This window comes from Pygocentrus nattereri, chromosome 11 (assembly GCF_015220715.1).
Source record: "Pygocentrus nattereri isolate fPygNat1 chromosome 11, fPygNat1.pri, whole genome shotgun sequence".
Taxonomy (NCBI): Eukaryota; Metazoa; Chordata; class Actinopteri; order Characiformes; family Serrasalmidae; genus Pygocentrus; species Pygocentrus nattereri.
Genome location: NC_051221.1, coordinates 5,369,061 through 5,379,932, shown reverse-complemented (window position 1 = coordinate 5,379,932; position 10,872 = coordinate 5,369,061). Strand labels below are relative to the sequence as shown.

Below are 10,872 nucleotides of genomic sequence, written 5' to 3'. Positions count from 1 at the left end.
CCGTTTTTGTCCATTTTGTGACTGTTGTGTCGAGTAGTGTTGAGATTCTGTATTAAAACTATGACATTCTCTGGTTTTCCAGCTTTTCTTACGACATTCCATATTTTTACCCTCAAATTGTTTGTGAGACTCTGCATACAATGACAACCTCATTGCTATCTAGTAGTTGGCTAATGTTTTAAAAGCTGTGTGTTCTACAATATGAGCTGTGACTGTACAACACTTGTGACCACAACCTTGAGACACCCAAGAAATAAAAGTACAAGAGACTGAAATAAGAAGATTTAATTCAGATTGTTTTTAAGACAAAGTGATATTTAAAAAACAGCAAATAACACATAACAATATAATAAGAAAAAATGAAAAGAAATCAATTTTACCAGGAAAAAAAATCTAATGAGCAGTTTTGGTGCAAAATACAAAAATATTATAAATTATACGAACAAAAGTATTGGGACACCTACATAACACACCTACAGGAGCTTTCATGAATCCCATTCTAAATCCATAGGCATTATTAAAGAGTTGGCCCCCCTTTGCAGCTCTAGCAGTTTCCACTCTTCTGGGAAGCTTCTACAGGCTTTTGGAAAGTGTCGGTGGGAATTTTGCTTAATTTCATCCACCTGTTACTAAAGGGTGTGGCTGAAACACCTGAACTCAATAATCAAGCGGTGTGTCCCAATACGTTTGTCTATATAGTGTATATCTGAGCATCTGATGAAGCTAAGTAAGTAAATATGATGATAATATAATGATAAAAATAACATCTAATGCAACATAGCAAATAATTAAAACAGAAATAAAAAGAATTAACATTTCTAATGTCAATAGATGTAACAGGAAACTAAATTTTGTATACTGATATAAAAGAGAAATTTAAGCATCGTGTGTCAAACTGTTACTTTCACTTTACACAAATCTGATGTCTCTGTAATACTATGTGAAACTGAAAGTTACAACCAGTTAGACAACAGAGCAATAAAACAAACCAGAAGGTCAGAATTGAGCAGTAATGAAGTCGGAGCAAAGTCCAGAGTTTATTTTCCTGGCTTCTTGATTTTGGCATATAGCTGCTCAACTTGTTCCTGATTTTAAAAAAAAAACAATAAAAAATGACTTAAATAGACTTTTCAGAACTCTCTTGAAAAGACTGTATTTGTTCCAGGCTGAATCTAAACTGCTCAAACATCGAGGTGTATTAATTAGATTAATACATTGAAATGATACAATTTCTAATCAAGCAATCAGAAAACACTGCAGTGAGTTGTGTGTGTTTACCGTCTGTGTCGGGTTGTTTCCCAGGGGTTCTGTGGCCTCGGGCGTGCTCTGCTGGTCACCTGGTTGAAGGAAAAGGGAGGAAGTTTGACTGATTTTCCTTCACGCATACAGCAGCTTTCAAACATGTGTTCAGAACAAAGGGCTTTGGCTGATTTTAAAGATCAACACCAGTGAAATGAATGAAAAATGTCACAGAAAAAGAGTTTTTCTCTAATATTTCTCTTTTTTAAACTGAAAGTGGCTTCATTTATATTCAGCTAGCTACACTCGCTAGAAGCCATTGCTAACTGCAGCTATATTCCCAAATGAGAGGGATTTCAGTAGCTGCTGGCACCAGCTGGCTGACATGTCTCTGTGATACCTTTACAACAGCGATTTCAGTGACGTTATAAAAGGAAAGCAGGACTTTGATATGTTGTGTGAATTTGACAGACTTTGTTGAAGCTGTCTTGTAGCTAATGGTAGGCTACTGGGATACGGGTGCTAGTTAGCTAAGGGATCTTTATTAGTCCTACAACGGGGAAATTTCACCTCCGCATTTAACTCTTCCATTAAGTGAAACACCACATACACACTAGTGAACACACACACACACTGTGAGCACATTCACCAAAAGCAGTGGGCAGCCCTATCCACAGCATCTGGGGAGCAGTTGGGGGTAAGGTGTCTCGCTCAAGGACACCTCAGTCATGGACTGTCGGCACTGGGGATTGAACCAGCAACCTTCTGGTCACAGAGCCAGTTCCCTAACATCCAGCCCATGTCTGCGCCCCCCCCCCCCCCCCAATTAGCCTACCATTAGTAGTTTAAGGAACACCGGCTTCACATGAGTAGCAGAAGTTAGCTGGTCAGCGATCTGCCTCGGAGCACCACTCTTATAGTTTCATTACCGTTTTTAAAGCAGAGCTTCAGAGAACATCCAGATTTCACAGCTCACTCCAAAACACCACTGCTGGCTCGTACATATCTTAGCACCATCACTGTGCTGTGACTGTTTGGTTTCCACTTTCTGAAAGTTGTTCACAGTGTGAGAAAAGCCGTGTACTGTCTCTGACACGATGTGCCAGCTAGCTGATGTTGGAGAAATGACATTGGTGGCTTATTGACTGTAGCATCAGCTTTTTAAAGATGTGAGTGGTAATGTAATCTGCTGGTAATGTGATGCAGACAGCGGCCTTATTTTGGTTGGATAACAGTTTGGCATAATAGCCGCTGTTTGGCTTCTAACTAGCATAGCCATGTAGTACAAAGACACAATGACTGATTCACACTTCAAAAAAGTTCAGCAGATTAAAATGATAAACTGGTGGTTGGACTCCTAAGAAATACTGCAGTGGATTTACCTGTGATCTGGACTGGTTGAGTTACCAGGTGGTAGACGGGCTCCTTTGGGTTTTGTTGGTTGCTTGCTAATAGAGAAATACAGCAAGATTGTCTGAATCATTTGTTAAATATTATCATTGAGATACACAACATTTTAAAAAACAAAGACTTATTCCCAACAAGAAGATTTACATTTTTCTCATAATTTGCTGTCAGCAAGAACCTAAAGCTCCACTGAAGAATCAGAGCATCCAGCAATTTACACACTGTGGTCACTACCACTGGTCAGCAACATCACAAATGAAATACATCATTTGTTCACTAATTATGCTGCTTGTGATAGCCATTATAACATTGTAATAAAATATAAAGTTCCAAAAGCCAGTTTCAGCAACCGAGGATCAGAACGCCAAGGCCCACGCCTTCATAGCTCCTAGGATCATTCAAGCACACAATCCCCTCTACGATAAGGTGGTGATCCATGGAGAGGGACCCTCCCCGGTGGACGAGAGGGTAGCTTCCCTACGCCTTCGGGTTGGGGAACGGGTCCTGACTGTTTGTGCTTATGCACCGAACAGCAGTTCAGAGTACCCAGCCTTCCTAGAGTCCTTGGGAGGGGTGCTTGAAAGTGCTACTCCTGGAGACTCGATTGTCCTACTGGGGGACTTTAACGCTCACGTGGGCAACGACAGTAAGACCTGGAGGGGTGTGATTGGGAGGAATGGTCTCTCTGATCTGAACCCGAGTGGTGTTCATTTTTTGGACTTCTGTGCAAACCACAGTTTGTCCATCACGAACACCATGTTCGAACACAAGGATGTCCATAAGGAATCCCCCCCAGGGAGCTAGTGGAAGTGGCTGGGGAAAGAGAGGTCTGGGCCTCATTGCTTAGGATGCTGCCCCCGCGACCCGAACCCTGGAGAAGCGGAAGATGATGGATGGATGGATGGACGGATCGATGGATGGATGGATAAAATATAAAATAATGTAAATTCTGGCAAAAATCACCTAACTCAAACTAGAGTACCAAAGCATATGTGAAATCAATACATCGATACTAAACTCACCAGCTTGTGTTGTTGGCATGTTGTTGTCAGTACAGTCATAGAGGTGATCCTGTTTCTGCTTAACAGTACACACTGCTGAGACAGAGGAAAAATCAGATGTGGAACTCTCGATATCGCCCTCTGAAAAAATTTAAAGAAACGCTAAACAGATGTTTTTAGAATCAATGTTTGAAATGATGTGTGAGTGTGAAGAACATTCCCATTGTTGAAAAAAACTCCATATAATGTAACTGTTCTGTATCTAGAACCATACCTCCAAGCCAAGACTCATTTAATTTATTTTGAAGGTGGTATAATGATTTCAATTCTTGCTCATGTATGAGGTTTTGTCAATACTGTTCGGTCATAAGTGAGCCCCGATAACTCAGCATGCAAACAGGGCAAACCTGCTAACCTGTTTAATTCTGAGTATTGAAAATATCAGGTTGTGGTTATTTGGATAATGAAAATACTTCAAATACTGGATAATGAAAATACAGCAACTGCAACTACCACTGCTGTAGACAATGAAGTATGCATGAATACATATGCTGGATATCCCTTTGAAACTGTACAATATCCCATAAATTACAGCTGTGAAATTACAGCTGTTATCACCTTTCCTTTTGTAGAAATTCTTCCACAGGAACAGCACCAGCGCCACAGCAAGCAAGCAGCTCACTGCTATTATGATCAGGACTTTCCACAAAGCTGAAAATAAAAACACAAGATCACCTCAGAGGATCCATTCACATCTTCATACTGAGCACATTTGGCATATGTTGCCTTTTAAAATGACTTCTGTATAAAAAATTTCAAATCAAACCATTGCTGGTGAAGAACACAGCAACAGTAACAGACCTATGGTCATGAGCTGTGGGTAATATTTTTAGCTTGTGGGCAGCAGAAATGAGCCTCTTCGCATGGTGGTAGGCTACACTCTACTGACAGGGTGAGGAGCTCAGTCTTCCTGGAGGAGCTCAGAGTAGAGTCACTACTCCTCCACACTAAGAGGAGCCAGTTGAGGTGGTCTGGGTATCTGACCAGATGCCCCCTCGATGTCTCCTGGTGGAGGTTTAACAGGCACAGTCTAGTGGGACAAGACCCTGAGGTAATCTCAGGCCCCGCTGGAAGGATTATATCTCCAGTTGGCCTGGAAGCGGCTTGGAACCCCTGGAATGAGCTGGAGGAAGTTGCAGGGGACAGGGGCATCTTGAGATTCTCTCAACTGCTACCACAACCCAATCTGGACTAAGCGGTTAATGATGATGATGATGATGATGATGATGAATGAATCTGTTGATAAACTGCCAAGGATAATTATTGGGTGTTTGATTTTTAAATTTAAGGTTTTCTTTACAGAGTGATGTCATTTACCCACATAGCGCTGGGTGATTGTGCACCTGTTGAGATTTTTGTTTCATTTTCTTTATTTGTGTAATTTTTCTATTCGATAGGTTTGAACGTTTTTAAGTGTAACTCATTTTCCTTCAGATTAACTGACCGGCATTCATTTATAACAGACTAAACTGCATTTTATGACCCCACCTAGTCATTCCCAAGGACAGAACACACAATAGTGTATGACACTAGAGTATTTAGAACAGGACCTGAGCCCACAAGGAAGCCAACTCTGTTTTGCGACAGGATCCAGGACAGGATGAGAACACTGTTGTTGGTCTTTTACGACTGAAGCTAGGGCTTTGGGCCAGGAGTTGGACACTGGTATAAGACTTGAAGTTGCACCTGCTCTCCTGCTCATTTTCTTGGCAAAAGAAAGATTAACATTACACCTTGGCACTGTTTTTCCTGGGACAATCCTGTGCCTAATCCATGTCCCAGCGTTCCCAGCTAATTTTCAAAAGATTTACATACATTTGTCCCGTGTGTTAAAGATAAGGATGAACTGATAAATAAGATGAATAGAAAATCACTACCAAAATGGATTGTGCTCATTAAAAAGGAGCGTTATTGTTTTACACGTTACATATCTCTGTACTCATCTTCCAATGAAGTGGCCAGTCAGGTTCGTTAACTTTACAGAAGCCTTACTAAATCGAGCCACTAATCATCTGTCTGACGTCATGTGTCCTACTAATTGTGCTCTGCATAATGGTCAAATATGCTTGTTTGCTTAATGACCAGCTTAAAAACAATGCAGCCTAAATCTGTGAAAAAGATACTTTAGATAGCTGCAGGGTGAGTTGCTAGATGAGCACTTTCCAATATTTCACACGGGCCGTAGTGATATTATTCACTATATTTAAATGGAAAATGCAAAGAAGAACAAAGTAGTGTATTTGAAGAGGTGCAGTGTATGTTATTTTTATGTAAAATGAATATGTCATAAATTAAACACATGCAGCATCCTGCATTAAAAATGTTGTCACACTTCCTAGTGCTATATCATTAAATAGCACCACATAAGCAGGTCATACAAACCTCGAGTTGTTCCTCCAGATGAACTTTCAGTTGCGTTTGCAGTTTCAGTTGCCTTTGTAGTTCTTTGAGTTGTGGGTGTGGTTGCAGTTGTTGTAGTTTCAGTTGTCTTTGTAGTTCTTTTTTGAGCTGTGGGTGTGGTTGCAGTTGTTGCAGCTCCACTTGCCTTTGTAGTTCTTCTTTGAGTTGTGGGTGTGGTTGCAGTTGTTGCAGCTCCACTTGCCTTTGTAGTTCTTCTTTGAGTTGTGGGTGTGGTTGCAGTTGTTGCAGCTCCACTTGCCTTTGTAGTTCTTCTTTGAGTTGTGGGTGTGGTTGCAGTTGTTGCAGCTCCATTTGCCTTTGTAGATCTTCTTTGAGCTGTGGGTGTGGTTGCAGTTGTTGCAGCTCCATTTGCCTTTGTAGTTATTCTCCTAGTTGTGGGTGTGGTTGAAGGTTGACCTATAGTATACAGAACTTATTTGTCACTTAGTTCAATCAGTTTAATGTATGTCATGCCATGCAGCTGGTAAAATTTGGCTAGTTCAGAATCCTGTATCATTGAAGACATTTATCTCGCATTAAAATGAATTTCATGTCCAGGTCACATTTGGATCAACATTCGCCTGATGCTATTTACAAATTTCTATGAGTCCCCAGTGTGTTCAGATGAGATCTGATTTTATTTTCCTGGGTTAATGACATGTCAACACAAGTCATTTCCTTTTTAAATCTGTTTACTTGACCCCATTGTTACAACATGAACAGACGAGTTTGGCGTTTCACTCTAAGTTATTAACCTAATGTAGATGTCTGTACAGGTTACAGCTAGGAAGTCATGAATGTGTCAGCTGTGAATTAATATTATTATTATTATTTTATATTTAATGTAAAACTTAAATTAGCTTTTTTCAGTTTGTCAGATTTCTACTGATACCATAACATGAATTCACACTAGCACAGATTCCAAGTCTAGTGATGGAGTATATATCCAAACTTTAGAGCTTTCTTTATATATAATCTCTTCATAAGAATTGACACAAACCTACATAAACATTTACAGCATTGCTGTTGAAACAAAACCTTCTGTCTCCAAAAACATTACCTAAAAAAACCCAATTTAAATGCTAATGGAAGATAATCTAACAAGGTTTATTTGTAAGTCACTTTGGACTTTTTCTGCTGGTCTACTGGTCATGGACTTTAAACACAAAATGCAATACAAATAATAATTGGATTTTTGAAATTATGCAAAAACAAAAAAGGAAAACATCAAAAATGGAGATATATTGATATATAGTTTTATAGTTCAACAGTGTTGATAAACATTTATTTTAATAGGTGTCTTTTATCATAAAGGTTGCTTTTGCCATCTTTCATGTTATGTTGGCAGAACTATGTGGTGACACTGACTTTTTTTCTGATTTTAGGTTGTTATGACACTTTCGAGGGTTAAATGACAGACTTTGTAAGTCGGTGAATGTCGCAGTGACTTCACCTTCACTGTGCATCTTCATCTCCGCCACCTCCAGCTCAGCCTCCTGTCTTTTAGACAGAGCCACAGTCTCCAAACCGTACATCATAGCAGGACGCACTACTGTCTTGTAAACCTTCCCTTTCACTCTTGCTGCTATCCTTCTGTCACACATCAGCACTGACACCCGTCTCCACCCACTCCATCCTGCCTGCACCCTCTTCTTCACCTCTTTTCTACACTGTCCATTGCTCTGGATGGTTGACCCAAGATATTTGAAGTCATCCAACTTTACGACCTATACTCCTTGCATCTTCACCTTTCCACCTGCCTCCTTCTCATTCACACACATGTATTCCGTCTTATCTCTACTGACCTTCATTCCTCTCCTCTCCAGTGCAAACCTCCACCTCTCCAGATTCTCTTCTACCTGCTCTCTACTCTCACCACAGATTACAATGTCATCTGCAAACTTCATGGTCCATGGAGCCTCCTGCCTGACCTCATCTGTCATCCTTTCCATCACTATTGCAAACAAGAAGGGGCTCAAAGCTGATCCCTGATGTAACCCGACCTTCACCTTGAAACCATTTGTCACTCCAACTGCACACCTCACCACTGTCTCACTATCCTCATACATGTCCTGCACCACCCTAACATACTTTTCAGCTACACCTGACTTCCTCATACAGTACCACAGTTCCTCTCTTGGCACCCTATCATATGCCTTCTCTAGATCCACAAAGACACAATGCAGCTCCTTCTGACCTTCTCTGTACTTCTCTACCAACACTCTCAATGCAAAAATTGCATCTGTGGTGCTCTTTCTGGGCATGAAACCAAACTGCTGCTCACTGATCTGAACCTCTCCCCTTAGCCTTGCTTCAACAACTCTTTCCCATACCTTCATGGTGTGGCTCATCAACTTTAAACCTCTGTAGTTACTGCAGCTCTGCACATCACCCTTGTTCTTAAAAATGGGGACCAGTGCACTGCTTCTCCACTCATCAGGCATCCTCTCACTCTCCAGGATTTTGTTAAACAACCTGGTTAAAAAGTCCACTGCCTTCTCTCCTAAACATCTCCATACCTCCACAGGTATGTAATCTGGACCAACTGCCTTTCCATTCTTCATCCTTTTTAAAGCTGCCCTCACTTCCATCTTACTAATTCTTTACACTTCCTTATCCACTATCTCTCCCCCCGTTGTCCTCCTCTCTCTCTCGTTTTCCTCATTCATTAGTTCTTCAAAGTACTCCTTCCATCTACTCAACACTCTCTGTTCACTCACTAGTACATTTCCCTCTCTATCCTTTATCAGCCTAACCTGCTGTACATCCTTTCCAGCTCTATCTCTCTGTTTAGCCAAACGATACAAGTCCTTTGCTCCTTCTTTACTGTCCAGCCTCTCATACAGCTCATCATAGGCCTGAGCCTTTGCCTTTGCCACCATTCTTTTCACTATGCGTCTAGCCTCACAGAACTCCTGCCTACTTCCTTCATCTCTCTGGTTATCCCACTTTTTCTTAGCTGCCTTCTTCTTCTGAATACTCTCTTGGACTTCCTCATTCCACCACCAACTTTCCTTGTCTTCTTTCCTCTGACCAGACGAAACACCCAACACATTCTTGCCAGTTTCTCTCACCACCTTAGCTGTAGTTTCTTAGTCCTCAGGTATCTCCTCACTGCCCCCAAGGGCCTGTTGCAATTTTTCCCTGAACTGCCTGCAACCATCCTCCTCCTTCAGCATCTAATCTTTGGCTCTGTCTTCACTCTCTTCCTCTTCTTTGTTTCTAACCTCATTCTACAGACAACCACCCTATGCTGCCTTGCTACACTTTCCCATGGCACCACTTTACAATCTCCAATCTCCTTTAGGTGGCATCTCCTGCTAAGGATATAATCCACCTGTGTGCACCTCCCTCCACTCATGTAGCTTGTTTCTGGAAATGTAATTTAGTAAAAGTACAAGGGCTGAGTTTAAATTTGAAGCCGTTGTGAAATTCTCTATAAATGCGTTGAATTCTGTTTTACTGCACCAGGTCACTGAACATCGTTGTTCTGTTAATGGAACGATCTGTGACTGTAATGCTGCTCGCTTGGACCACCGAAGTCAGAACCTGTGTCTGTTTAAACTGAGCCACTGACTAGCTAAACATGCTAAACAACTTCTCCACAAACTCAGAGGCTTTGAATTGCAGTACTTACTATATGATTCCCTGCAAAAACAAAAACAGTAAAACTAAATAAAGTCACTTGAATGTCTTTCATGCCTTAAATGTCTGTGTTTAAGTGAAATACGCTTTAAACTGAATCACAAATGGCTCCTCCGTCCAATGGAAGTTGCTTCTGCACCCAAACAGTGCATGTTTGTCCTGTATGGAACTGTAGAATATAGGGTTATACAGTTAAATCCCAAATGGCCATTTATCAGTTATATCATGCACTGTTTGTGTGCAGGAGTCAGTACATTAATTCCTCAGTAGTGAACTCTGTAGGGAGGCAATTTTAGATTTGGTCCCAGTGTGGGAAAAGTGTGACTTGCGACCTGACAAATGGATGGATAGATGTGGGAAAAGTGACCAACAACATCAGTAGTTTGGTGCTAAAACGAATGGAAATTGCATAAAGACACTAGTGGAAATTAGCATCAATGCACAGTGGTAAAATATATAGAAAGTAAAGTTATTTGCATTAACCAGTGCTGTATCGTGATATATTCATTAGCATATGACAAAACGTGGAAAAGTTCATGAAACGACAGGCGGTGGTGGGTGACTGAACATTCTTGTCCTTTTTAATAGTCCATTGTTGCTTGGAAACAATAAAATACTCTAAAGGAACTACATTTATTTACTATTATTAATAACCTGAATTATTTAAAACTGAGAAGTTAACAGCAATAAGCCACTTGGGGCTGTGCACATAGTGGAACAACATGACCCATTATAATATCGCTGTAACTCATGAATTAAAGTGGCTTATTGCTTCATTAGAGATGTAATGATAGGTTTGTCCCATCAGTTAACACGCTCAAACAGCAAGTGACAAACTAGCCTGGAACAGCTTCAAATAAAATAGAAGGCTAAGACAGAAATAACCCACACCGTGAGAAAATGCTTGCTACATGTGTTCACAGCTAGTGGTTTATGCAGTGGGATATATGATAAAATGTGTGTGTAGGCGTCAGACATGAGAACTCGAGTCAGCGACTCAGACGAAGCACAAACAGAACTGATGGAGTTACAGCCTTAATGCTGTAAATGAAGTCTCTTGTTTCTACACTAACTTGTGTGACTTCTTCTACTAGTTTCAATACTGTTCAGCGTCAGGTTG

General features: G+C 40.8%; 1 protein-coding gene across 1 annotated transcript; it reads right to left on the bottom strand.

The window, feature by feature from the left end:
- Positions 1-832: 832 nt before the first annotated feature.
- Positions 833-6,476, bottom strand: LOC108410942. The gene is made up of 7 exons (XM_037542799.1): positions 6,367-6,476; positions 6,090-6,265; positions 4,266-4,358; positions 3,669-3,743; positions 2,622-2,687; positions 1,279-1,337; positions 833-1,085 (listed from the first exon to the last, which is right to left on the bottom strand). Exons 1-7 carry the CDS (start codon positions 6,474-6,476, stop codon positions 1,038-1,040), a joined length of 627 nt encoding a protein of 208 aa, XP_037398696.1. The 3' UTR covers positions 833-1,037.
- Positions 6,477-10,872: the final 4,396 nt, after the last annotated feature.